The 13,289-nt window shown below is 64.8% G+C and overlaps 1 protein-coding gene across 1 annotated transcript in view; it reads left to right on the top strand.

The window, feature by feature from the left end:
- Positions 1-550: 550 nt before the first annotated feature.
- Positions 551-13,289, top strand: part of PMEL (premelanosome protein) — a 15,602-nt gene continuing 2,863 nt past the window's right edge. The window contains exons 1-9 of the mRNA XM_041414044.1: positions 551-614; positions 3,467-3,586; positions 4,785-4,931; positions 8,308-8,433; positions 10,096-10,257; positions 10,458-10,835; positions 12,237-12,551; positions 12,664-12,972; positions 13,069-13,153. Of these exons, the coding sequence (XP_041269978.1) occupies positions 551-614; positions 3,467-3,586; positions 4,785-4,931; positions 8,308-8,433; positions 10,096-10,257; positions 10,458-10,835; positions 12,237-12,551; positions 12,664-12,972; positions 13,069-13,153 (1,706 nt within the window). The remainder of the gene's footprint in view (positions 615-3,466; positions 3,587-4,784; positions 4,932-8,307; positions 8,434-10,095; positions 10,258-10,457; positions 10,836-12,236; positions 12,552-12,663; positions 12,973-13,068; positions 13,154-13,289) is intronic.

The raw sequence follows: 13,289 nt of genomic DNA on the forward strand, positions 1-13,289 counted from the left end.
CTGTGTGGACCCCCCCAAGTTCGGGGTCCCACCCCGTGTCACTCACCGGGATCGGGGTCCCCCTGCGTGTGCAGAATTGGGGACCCCCCCTTTTGTCACGATCGGGGTCCCCTCGTGTGTCACCTACAGGGGTCGGGGTCCCCCTGTGCCATCGGGGTCCCCCCCCCGGGATCGGGGTCCCCCCAGTGTCACCCCCCGGGATTGGGGTCCCCACCCCCCTCGGTGCCGCACCGGGGGTCCCCCCACTCTCACTCGGGACCCCCTTGAGTTCGGGGACCCCCTTGAGTCCCAAACCGGGGTCTCCCCCCGTGTGCAGAACTGGGGACCCCTCCCCATTTTGCTCCCCCCATGGCTGTCACCCCCCTCCCCCGCACCGTGTGACCGCGGGCGGCCCCACGTGGGGAGGGGAGGGGAGGGGGGCAGCCCCTGCGCCCCCCTTTTTTTGGGGGGTGGGTTTATGCAAATGAGCGCCCCCTTTTTGTGTCGCCGTCGCCGTCCCCGGCGCCTCTGCCCCGGCGGTGCCGAGCGAGGGGGGAGACGAGCGGGGACCATGAGGGGGCTCGGGGCCATCGCGGTTTTGGGGACACTCCTGCTCCTGGCTCAGGCTCAGCGACGTAAGTGGGGCTTTTTTGGGGGGCGGGGGGCGTCCGGAGGTTGACAGTGTGGGGCTTTTGTGGCGCAGAGCCCCCCCTTAAAGCCAGATCCTTCACGGAGCTGGGGTATACCCCGAAAATTCCCTTTTGGGGTGATTTTGGGTTAGGGTTAGTGGCATAAATGGGGCTTTTTTGGGGAACGGGGGGCGTTCAGAGTCCCATTCTTTGGGATTTTTGGGGTGCCTTAAAGCCAGATCCTTCACGGAGCTGGGGTGTACCCCGATAATCCCATTTTGGAGTGGTTTTGGCTTAGGGTTGGTGGCAAAAATGGGGCTTTTTTGGGGGGCGGGGGGCGTCCGGAGGTTCACAGTGTGGGGGTTTTGGGGCGCAGAGCCCCCCCTTAAAGCCAGATCCCTCACAGAGCTGGGGTGTCCCCTTTTGGGGTGATTTTGGGTTAGGGTTGGTGGCAAAAATGGGGCTTTTTTGGGGGGCCGGGGGCGTCCGGAGGTTCACCGTGTGGGGGTTTTGGGGCGCAGAGCCCCCCCTTAAAGGCAGATCCCTCACGGAGCTGGGGTGTCCCCTTTTGGGGTGATTTTGGGTTAGGGTTGGTGGCAAAAATGGGGCTTTTTTGGGGGGCCGGGGGCGTCCGGAGGTTCACCGTGTGGGGGTTTTGGGGCGCAGAGCCCCCCCTTAAAGGCAGATCCCTCACGGAGCTGGGGTGTCCCCCGATAATCCCATTTTGGGGTGGTTTTGGCTTAGGGTTGGTGGCATAAATTGGGCTTTTTTAGGGGGCGGGGGGCGTCCGGAGGTTCACAGTGTGGGGGTTTTGGGGTGCAGAGCCCCCCCTTAAAGGCAGATCCCTCACGGAGCTGGGGTGTCCCCTTTTGGGGTGGTTTTGGGTTAGGGTTGGTGGCAAAAATGGGATTTTTTTGGGGGGGCGGGGAGCGTTCAGAGTCCCATTCTTTGGGATTTTTGGGGTGCCTTAAAGACAAATCCTTCACGGAGCTGGGGTGTACCCCGATAATTCCTGTTTGGGGAGGTTTTGGGTCAGGGTTAGAAGCATAAATGGGGCTTTTTTGGGGGGCAGGGGGCGTCCGGAGGTTCACAGTGTGGGGGTTTTTTGGGGCAGAGCCCCCCCTTAAAGCCAGATCCTTCACGGAGCTGGGGTGTACCCCGATAATCCCCCTTTGGTGTGGTTCGGGGGTCCCCGGGGGTGGTTTTGGGGTCGCCGGGGATGGTTTTGGGGTGTGAGGGGCTCCGGGAGTGGGGTGGGATTTGGGGGTCGCCATCCCGCTGGAAATGGGGGGCACGCGGCCCCGCTCTCCCCGCCAAGGGGGGGTCCCCGTTTTTTGAGTAGGGGGGACCTGAGAGACCCCTGAAAATGGGGGGACAGAGGGGACTTGGGGGGCCTGAGAGACCCCTGAAAATGGGGGACAGGGGGGACCTGGCAGCCCCTCGACCTGGGGAGGGGACTTTGAAGCCCCCCGACCCTGGGGGGACTCTGCAGCCCCCTCACCCTGGGGAGACTCTGCAGCCCCCCGACTCTGGGGGCATTTTGAAGCCCCCCGACTCTGGGGGGACTCTGTAGTCCCCCGACCCTGGGGGGATCTGGCAGCCCCCCGACCCTGGGGGGACTTTGAAGCCCCCCGACTCTGGGGGGACCTGGCAGCCCCCCGACTCTGGGGGCATTTTGAAGACCCCCGACCCTGGGGGGATCTGGCAGCCCCCCGACTCTGGGGGGACTCTGCAGCCCCCCGACCCTGGGGAGACCTGGTAGCCCCCCGACCCTGGGGGGACTTTGAAGCCCCCCGACCCTGGGGAGACCTGGCAGCCCCCCGACCCTGGGGGGACCTGGTAGCCCCCCGACCCTGGGGGGACTTTGAAGCCCCCCGACCCCGGGGGAACTTTGCAGCCCCCCGACAATTCGGTGACCCGGGGGACTTTGCAGCCCCCCGACCCTGGGGTGACATAGGGGTCCCTGGGGGACCCTGGGGGGCCCGGGGGGGCCCAGGGGGGTGCCCCCCCGCCCCGCCCCGCCCCGTCCCGGCTCGGCCCGGCCCGGCTGGGCCCGGCTCAGCTGAGCGTCACATGAAAGGGCTTTGGGGCCATGTGATGGCTTTGCCCCGCGCGTGGCTTGGCCCCGAGCTCCGTCACGAGGCCCCCGGGTCCCCCCGGGGTCACCCCAGGGTCCCCCCGGGTCCCCCCGGGGTCACCCCAGGGTCCCCCCGGGTCCCCCCAGGGTCACCCCCCGGTCCCCCCAGGGTCCCCACGGTCGGGAGGACACCCCTGGTGGAGGGGGATGTGGGGAGACGCTGGGGTCGTGTGAGGGGGGGACATTGGGGACGTTGGGGACCTCACTGAGTGCCGAGAGTTGGGGACATGGGGGACCTGGCCCTGTCCTGGGAGTGGGGGACATTGGGGACCTCACTGACCCCCAAGTACTGGGGACATGGGGGACATTGGGGACTTGTCAGACCCCTGGGAGTGGGGGGCATTGGGGACATTGGGGACCTCACTGACCTCCGAAAATTGGGGGGACCTGGCCCTGTCCTGGGAACAGGGGACATGGGGGACCCAGCAGCCCCCCAAAAATGGGGACATGGGGGACATGACAACCCCCCAAAAATGGGGACATGGGGGACACGTGGGACCCTTCATCCCCCTGAGCGTAAGGGACACGTTGGGGACGTGACATCCCTCGGGAAAGGGGGACACGGGGGACATGACAGCCCCCAAAAATGGGGGACACGGGGGACATGGCAGCCCCCGAGAAAGGGGGACACGGGGGACATGATAGCCCCCGAAACGGCAGCGGTGACACGGGCTGTGCTCCCGCTGAGCCGCGCGCGGTGTCGCTGTCGCTGTCCCCGCAGGAGCGGCGGGCCGGAGCCGCGGGCGGGGCCCGGCGTGGAGCGGGCGCCCGGCGCCGTTCGGGACGTGGGACACGGAGCTGTACCCGCCCTGGCAGCAGGACAGCCGCGACTGCTGGCGAGGTGAGTGCCACCCGCGGGGGGTGGCCGTGTCACCCCCCGGACCGGCTGTGTCACCCACCTGAGGTGGCCGTGTCACCCCCCGGACCGGCTGTGTCACCCGCGAGGGGTGGCCGTGTCACCCCCCGGACCGGCTGTGTCACCCCCCTGGGCTGGCCATGCTGCCCACCCTGACCAGCTGTGTCACCAGCCCAGGGTGGCCGTGTCACCCCCCCGGACCAGCCGTGTCACCCCCCCCAGACCAGCTATGTCACCCACCTGGGCTGGCCGTGTCACCTACCCAGAACGGCTGTGTCACCTCCCCGGGCTAGCCGTGTCACCAGAGGGGTCTGGCCGTGTCACCCACCAGGGGTGGCTGTGTCACCCCCCCCAGACCAGCCGTGTCACCCACCCGGGCTGACCATGTCACCCACCTGGGATGGCTGTATCACCTGTCCAGGCTGGCCATGTCACCTCCCCGGGCTGGCCATGTCACCAGAGGGGTCTGGCTGTGTCACCTGCCTGGGTTGACCGTGTCACCCCCCCAGACCAGCCCTGTCACCCTCCCAGGCCGGCCATGTCACCCCTCTGAGCTGGCCATGTCACCAGAGGGGTCTGGGCATGTCACCTGCCCGGGCTGACTGTGTCACCTGCCCGGGGTGACCATGTCACCCCCCAGACCAGCCCTGTCATCCCCCCAGGCTGGCCATGTCACCCCCCCAGGCCGGCCGTGTCACCCATCCAGGCTGGCTGTGTCACCTACCTGGGGTGGCCATGTCACCTGCCTGGGTTGACCGTGTCACCCCCCAGACCAGCCCTGTCACCCCCCCGGGCTGGCAGTGTCACCCATCCGGGCTGGCATGTGTCACCCGCCGGGGCTGGCTGTGTCACCCCCCGGGCTGGCCGTGTCACCCCCCAGGCTGGCTGTGTCACCCATCCTGGCTGGCATGTGTCACCCCCCAGACCAACCCTGTCACCCCCCAGACCAGCCCTGTCACCCCCCAGGCTGGCCGTGTCACCCATCCTGGCTGGCATGTGTCACCCCCCGGGCTGGCCGTGTCACCCCCCGGGCTGGCTGTGTCACCCATCCTGGCTGGCTGTGTCACCCCCCCAGGCTGGCCATGTCACCCATCCTGGCTGGCATGTGTCACCCGCCGGGGCTGGCGGTGTCACCGTTGGGGTGTGTCCGCGTCACTGACGCGCCGATGTTGTCCCCTGGCAGGTGGCGATGTCACCTTCGAGCTCAGCAGCGACGCCCCGACGCTGGTGGGCGCCCAGGCCACGTTCTCCATCGCGCTGCGCCTGCCGGACACCCAGCGCGCGCTGCCCGACGGCCGCGTGGTGTGGGGGCAGGACTGCACCGTCAACGGTCAGCGCCCCGAACACCCCGAACACCCCAAACACCCCAAAACACCCCGAAACACCCTGAAACACCCTGAAACATCCTGAAACCACCCTGAAAACCCCCCAAAACCCCCCGAAACATCCCGAAACACCCCGAAAACACCCTGAAACACCCTGAAACATCCTGAAACCACCCTGAAAACCCCCCAAAACCCCCCGAAACATCCCGAAACACCCCGAAAACACCCTGAAAACACCCAGAAACACCCCGAAACATCCTGAAACCACCCAGAAACCACCCCGAAACACCCCCAAACACCCGAAAACACCCTGAAACACCCTGAAACACCCCAAAAACACCCTGAAACACCCCAAAAACACCCAGAAACCACCCCAAAAACACCCTGAAACACCCCGAAACCCCCCCAAAACACCCCGAAACACCCCGAAAACACCTAGAAACACCCCGAAACACCCTGAAACACCCCAGAAACACCCCGAAAACACCCCGAAAACACCCAGAAACACCCCGAAACCACCCTGAAACACCCCGAAAACACCTAGAAACACCCCGAAACACCCTGAAACACCCCAGAAACCCCCCGAAAACACCCCGAAAACACCCAGAAACACCCCGAAACATCCTGAAACCACCCAGAAACACCCTGAAACATCCTGAAAACACCCTGAAAACACCCCAAAACACCCCGAAACATCCCGAAACACCCCGAAAACACCCTGAAACACCCTGAAACCACCCCGAAACATCCTAAAACCACCCAGAAAACACCTTGAAAACACCCCAAAACATCCTGAAACCACCCAGAAAACACCCTGAAAACACCCTGAAAACACCCCAAAACACCCCGAAACATCCCGAAACACCCCGAAAACACCCTGAAACACCCAGAAAACACCCCGAAACCCCCCCAAAACCCCCCGAAACACCCTAAAACCACCCCAAAAACACCCCGAAAACACCCTGAAAACACCCAGAAACACCCCGAAACCACCCTGAAACACCCCGAAAACACCTAGAAACGCCCCGAAACACCCTGAAACACCCCAGAAACACCCCGAAAACACCCCGAAAACACCCAGAAAACACCCTGAAACACCCAGAAAACACCCCGAAACACCCCCAAAACACCCCGAAACATCCTAAAACCACCCCAAAAACACCCCGAAAACACCCTGAAACACCCTGAAACCACCCCGAAACATCCTAAAACCACCCAGAAAACACCTTGAAAACACCCCAAAACATCCTGAAACCACCCAGAAAACACCCTGAAAACACCCTGAAAACACCCCGAAACACCCCAAACATCCTAAAACCACCCCAAAAACACCCCGAAAACACCCTGAAAACACCCCAAAACGTCCTAAAACCACCCTGAAAACAACCCACAAACCACCTCAAAACAACCCAAAAAGATCCTGAAACCACCCCAAACCACCCTGAAAGCATCCCAAACTGCCCTGAAACCACCCCAAAACCATCCCAAACCACCCCAAAACCACCCCAAACCACCGTGAAACCACCCCGAAATCACCCCCAAACCATCCTGATCACCCCACAAGCAACCCCAAACTACCCTAAAACCATCCCAAAATCACCCCAAAACCATCCCAAACCACCCCAAAACCACCCCAAACCACCGTGAAACCACCCCGAAATCACCCCCAAACCATCCTGAAACCATCCTCAAGCAACCCCAAAATACCCTGAAACCACCCCAAAACCATCCCAAACTACCCTAAACCCATCCCAAAATCATCCCAAACCCGCCCAAAAAACCACCCTGAAACTATCCCAAACTACCCCGAAACCATCCCAGAATCCCCCCAAACCATCCTAGAACCATCCTCAAGCAACCCCAAAATACCCTGAAACCACCCCAAACCGCCCCAAAATCATTCCAAAACCATCCTGAAACCATCCTCAAGCAACCCCAAAATACCCTGAAACCACCCCAAACCGCCCCAAAATCATTCCAAAACCATCCTGAAACCATCCTCAAGCAACCCCAAAATACCCTGAAACCACCCCAAACCACCCCAAAACCACCCCTAAACCATCCCAAAATCATCCCAAACCCACCCAAAAAACCACCCTGAAACTACCCCAAACTACCCCGAAACCATCCCAGAATCACCCCAAACCATCCTGGAACCATCCCAAACAACCCCAAACTACCCTGAAACCATCCCAAAACCACCCCAAACCACCCCAAAATCATTCCAAAACCATCCTGAAACCCCTTAAATCTCCAAAATCACCCCAAAACCACCCCAAAACCATCCCAAACTACCCTGAAACCATCCCCAAACCACCCCAAACCCACTCAAAAAAACACCCAAAACAACCCAAACCACCCCGAAATCATCCCAAACCACCCTGAAACCACCCAAAACCCCCTCAAAACCATCCCGAAACCCCAAAAATCCCTTAAACCTCCAGAACCACCCCAAAACCACCTTGAAACCCTCAGACATTCCCCAGTGTCCCCTCACCCCCTGTGTCCCCGCAGTGTCCCTGGTGTCCCCTCACCCCTGGTGTCCCCGTGGAATCCCCAGTGTCCCCATGGTGTCCCCAGTGTCCCCATCACCCTCACCCCTGGTGTCCCTGGTGTCCCCGGTGTCCCCTGTGTCTGTGTGTCCCCACGGTGTCCCCAGTGTCCCCCCACCCCTGTCTCCCTACGGTGTCCCCTCACCCCGTGGTGTCCCCAGTATCCCCGGTGTCCCCTCACCTGCGTGTCCCCCTGATGTCCCCTCACCCCTGCTGTCCCCAGTGTCCCCTCACCCCAGCTGTCCCCTCAGTGTCCCCGGTGTCCCTGGTGTCCCTTCACCCCTGGTGTCCCCGGTGTCCCCGGTGTCCCTTCACCCCCGGTGTCCCCGGTGTCCCTCACCCCTGGTGTCCCCAGTGTCCCCTCACCCCAGCTGTCCCCACAGTGTCCCCTCATCCCATGTGTCCCCAGTGTCCCCAGCATTCCCTCACCCCGTGTGTCCCCGGTGTCCCTGGTGTCCCCTGTGTCCCCTGACCCCCGGTGTCCCCACAGGCACGCGGGTGGCACGCGGGGACCCGGTGTTCCTGGTGTCCCCGGTGTCCCCTGTGTCCCCTGACCCGCGGTGTCCCCACAGGCACGCGGGTGGCACGCGGGGACCCGGTGTTCCCGGAGCAGCCGGACGCCAGCCCCGGTGTCCCCGGTGTCCTCGGTGTCCCCGGTGTCCCCGGTGTCCTCGGTGTCCCCTGACCCGTGGTGTCCCCGGTGTCCCTGGTGTCCCCTGTGTCCCCTGACCCCCGGTGTCCCCACAGGCACGCGGGTGGCACGCGGGGACCCGGTGTTCCTGGTGTCCCCGGTGTCCCCTGTGTCCCCTGACCCGCGGTGTCCCCACAGGCACGCGGGTGGCACGCGGGGACCCGGTGTTCCCGGAGCAGCCGGACGCCAGCGGGACCTTCCCGGACGGGCAGCCCCTGCCCAAGGACAGGCGCGGCAAGTTCGTCTACGTCTGGTGGACGTGGGGTGAGCTGGCACCGCTGTCCCCGGGGTGGCACGGACCCTGCCGTGGTGGCACCCACCGCCTGGGGTGGCACTGACACTGCTGTGGTGGCACTGAGCCCACTGTGGTGGCACTGACACTGCTGTGGTGGCATTGAGCCTGCCATGGTGGCACTGACACTGCTGTGGTGGCACCCACCTCCTGTGGTGGCACTGAGCCCACTGTGGTGGCACTGAGCCTGCCATAGTGGCACTGGGCCTGCCATGGTGGCACTGACACTGCTGTGGTGGCACTGAGCCCACTGTGGTGGCACTAGCACTGCTGTGGTGGCACTGTCCCCACTGTGGTGGCACTGACACTGCTGTGGTGGCACTGAGCCTGCCATGGTGGCACTGACCCCACTGTGGTGGCACTGAGCCCACTGTGGTGACACCAACACCACTGTGGTGGCACTAACACTGCTGTGGTGGCACTGTCCCCACTGTGGTGACACCAACACCACTGTGGTGGCACTGACCATGCTGTGGTGGCACTGTCACCACTGTGGTAGCAATGACCTCATGTCAGCCATGGTGGCACTGTCGCTGTCCCCAGGGCAGTACTGGCAGCTGGTGGGTGGGATGTCCCCACGGTTGCACTGTCCCCACCGTGGTGGCACTGTCGCTGTCCCCAGGGCGCTACTGGCAGGTGGTGGGTGTGATGTCCCCACGGTGGCACTGACCGTGGTGGCACTGTCCCCACCGTGGGGGCACTGTCCCTCTCCCCAGGGCGCTACTGGCAGGGGGGGTACATGGTGTCCCCATGGTGGCACTGCCCATGGTGGCACTGTCCCCATAGTGGTGGCACTGTGCCCACCGTGGAGGCACTGTCCCCACCTGGGTGGCACTGTCCCTGTCCCCAGGGCAGTACTGGCAGGTGGTGGGTGGGATGTCCCCATGGTGGCACTGCCCATGGTGGCACTGTCCCCACCATGGTGGCACTGTCCCTGTCCCCAGGGCGCTACTGGCAGGTGGTGTACATGGTGTCCCCATGGTGGCACTGTCCCCACCGTGGTGGCACTGTCCCTCTTCAGGGCTGTGACACTGCATTTTGGGGACAGTAGGTGACACTGTGTGCAGGTGACACCGAGTACAGGTGACTCCTGATTTAGGTGACACTGTGTGCTGGCATTGCAGGTGACAGTGGATTTTGGGGTCTGTAGGTGACATTGGGTGTGGGTGACTCTGGATTTTGGGGGCAGTAGGTGACACTGGGTGCTGGAGGTGACACTGGCTGCAGGTGACAGTGTAGTTGACACTGGCTGTAGATGACACCAGACACAGGTGACACTTGCTGTAGGTGACAGAGAGTGCAGGTGACACTGGCTGTAGGTGACACTGTTTGTGGGTGACACTGGCTGTAGGTGACAGTGCAGGTGACACTGTTTGTAAGTGACACTGGCTGTAGGTGACAGTGCAGGTGACACTGTTTGCAAGTGACACTGGCTGTAAGTGACACTGGCTGCAGGTGACACTGTAAGTGACACTGGCTGCAGGTGACACTGTAAGTGACACTGGCTGCAGGTGACACGTCCCCACCGTGGTGGCACTGTCGCTGTCCCCAGGGTGCTACTGGCAGGTGGTGGGTGGGATGTCCCCACCGTGGTGGCACTGTCCCCACCGTGGTGGCACTGTCCCTGTCCCCAGGGCGCTACTGGCAGGTGGTGGACGGGCCGGTGTCGCGGCTCACGGTGGGAACGGCCGGCGTGCCGCTGGGCTCCTACACCATGGAGGTGGCCGTGTACCACTACCGGGGCCGCCAGAAGTTCATCCCCATCGGCCACGCCAGCACCCAGTTCAGCATCACCGGTGGGTGACACGGGGACACCGCGGGGACACGGGCTGGGGGACAGCGGGGGGTGGGAAATGGGGCAGGGGGCACGTGCAGTGACACCGGGCGCGGGTGACACCGGCTGCAGGGACACCGGGCGCAGGTGACACCACGCGCCCCCGCTTCACCTACCCCCCGCCCTCTGCCCGTCCCCCGCTGTCCCCCGCTGTCCCCGCAGACCAGGTCCCGCTCACCGTGGACGTGTCGCAGCTGCAGGACGCGGTGACGCGCGACGGCCGCTTCGTGCGGAACCGCGCCGTGGCCTTCGCCGTGCGCCTGCACGACCCCAGCCGCTACCTGCGCCACGCCGACGTGTCCTACTCGTGGGACTTCGGCGACCAGAGCGGCACGCTGATCTCGCGCAGCGCCGCCGTCACCCACACCTACCGCGACACCGGCACCTTCTCGGCCCGCCTGGTGCTCCAGGCCGCCATCCCGCTCAGCCCCTGCGGGCCCAGCACCGCGCCGGCCACCGCGCCCGCGGCCACCACGGCCACCGAGCCCGCGGCCACCACGGCGCCCGCGGGACGGAGCACGGCGGCGGCGGCCAGCACCGGTAAAGGGGAGCGGGTGTCATGGCGGGGGTGGTCGCGGTGTTCGTGATGTCGCGTGGGGTGTGTGGGACAGCCCGGTGGCTCCCCGGCCTGGAATGTGTGTCACCAGTGTCACCTCACCCCACAGAGCCACCCCATGCCATAGTGTGTGTCACCAGTGTCCCCTCACCCCACAGAGCCACCCCATCCCATAATGTGTGTCACCAATGTCCCCTCACCCCATAGTGTGTGTCACCAGTGTCGCCTCACCCCATAATGTGTCATCAATGTCCCATCGCCCCACAGAGCCACCTCAACGCATAATGTGTGTCCCCAATGTCCCCTCACCCCATAGTGTGTGTCACCAGTGTCCCCTCACCCCACAGAGCCACCTCAACACATAATGTGTGTCACAAGTGTCCCCTCACCCCATAGTGTGTGTCACCAGTGTTCCCCCACCCCACAGAGCCACCCCATGCCATAGTGTGTGTCACCAGTGTCACCTCACCCCATAATGTGAGTCCCCAGTGTCCCCTCACCCCACAGAGCCACCCCAACACATAATGTGTGTCCCTAATGTCCCCTCACCCCACAGAGCCACTCCATGCCATGGTGTGTGTCCCCAGTGTCCCCTCACCCCATAATATGTGTCCTCAGTGTCCCCTCACCCAATAGTGTGTGTCCCCAATGTCCCCCTACCCCAGACTGAGTGTCCCCAGTGTCCCCCCACTCCCCAGAGCCACCCCATCCTATACTGTGTGTCCCCAGTGTCCCCTCACCCCATAGTGTGTGTCCCCAGTGTCCCCTCACCCCCCAGTGTCACCCCACCTCATAGTGTGTGTCCCCAGTGTTCCCTCACCCCCCAGTGTCACCTCACCTCATAGTGTTTGTCACCAGTGTCCCCCTGCTCCAGGGTGTCCCCCCACCCCAGACTGAGTGTCCCCAGTGTCCCAGCCAGATCCCCCCAGTGTCACCTAAGGGGACACGGAGCACCCCCAACACCACAGCTGGGGGCGTCCCCTGTGACCCCAACCCGGTCTCTGGGGGTCCTGGTGACCCCAGCCCGGTCTCTGGGGGTCCCGGTGACCCCAGCCCGGTCTCTGGGGGTGTCCCCGGGTGACCCCAGCCCGGTCTCTGGGGGTGTCCCAGGGTGACCCCAGCCCGGTCTCCGGGGGTCCCGGTGACCCCAGCCCGGTCTCTGGGGGTGTCCCGGTGACCCCAGCCCGGTCTCTGGGGATCCCGGGTGACCCCAGCCCGGTCTCTGGGAGTCCCGGTGACCCCAGCCCGGTCTCTGGGGGTCCCGGTGACCCCAGCCCGGTCTCTGGGGATCCCGGTGACCCCAGCCCGGTCTCTGAGGATGTCCCGGGTGACCCCACCCCGGTCTCCGGGGGTCCCCGGTGACCCCAGCCCTGCTGTCCCCGCAGCCCCCGCAGCCTCCGGGGAGCCGGCGGAGCCCACGGGGGGCTCGGCGGCGGAACCCTCGGACCCCGCTGTCACCGAGCCCTCTGTCCCCGTTGTCACCGAGCCCTCTGTCCCCTCCGCCACTGATCCCGCTGGCACCTCCGCTGTCGTCGAGCCCTCTGTCGCCGCTGTCACCGAGCTGTCTGTCCCCTCCGCCACCGCCGCCGCTGCGGCTGCCAGCACCGCGGCTGTCGCCTCCTCCGTGTCCCCCGCTGTCGCCACCGCGGCCGGGGACACCTCTGTCCCCGCGGTGCCCCTGGAAGGGACAGCGGCTGCAGGTGGGTGCTGGCACGGGGTGGCGGTGGCGGCGGGGAGGGGACACGTCGGGGCTGTCCCCAAGGGCTCGCTGTCCCCTTGTCCTCGCCCAGCGTTTCCCGTGTGTCCCTGCAGACGCGGCGACAGACGGAGGCGCGGGTGATGTCACGGCTGCGGCCACCGCTGGATCTGCCACAGCTGGATCTGCCCTCGATGCCACCGCCGCAGCCACGCTCGGTGTCACGGCGGACGCCACCACAGGAGCCACCGTGGGAGCCACCGCCGCGTCCCTGGCGGCTGCCACAGCTGCGGCCACAGCTGGCAGCACAGCTGGCAGCACGGCCCAGCCGCTGGCACTGGTCAAGCGCCAGGCCCCGGCCGAGGACTCGCCCGGCTGCGTCTTGTTCCGCTACGGCACCTTCGCCACCCAGCTGGACATCGTCCGTGAGTCCGGGGGTCCCGGGGGGGTCCCGGGGGGGGTCCCGAGGGTCCAGCCGGGGCTGCCCGACCCTGCTGACCCCCCCCACCGGCCCCCCGCAGAGGGCATCGAGAGCGTGGCCATCGTGCAGGTGGTGCCCGAGGGCGGCGGCAGCAGCGTGGAGCTGACGGTGACGTGCGAGGGCGGGTGAGTGGCGACAGCGGCGACAGCGGCGACAGCGGCGACAGCGGCGGGGACGGCGGCGCGGGGTCCCCGGCGCTGACGGGCCGTGCCCGCAGGGTGCCCGAGGAGGTGTGCACGGGGGTGGCGGACGCCGAGAGTC

Source organism: Onychostruthus taczanowskii, unplaced genomic scaffold, assembly GCF_017590055.1.
Source record: "Onychostruthus taczanowskii isolate IOZ18803 unplaced genomic scaffold, ASM1759005v1 scaffold430, whole genome shotgun sequence".
Lineage (NCBI taxonomy): Eukaryota > Metazoa > Chordata > Aves > Passeriformes > Passeridae > Onychostruthus > Onychostruthus taczanowskii.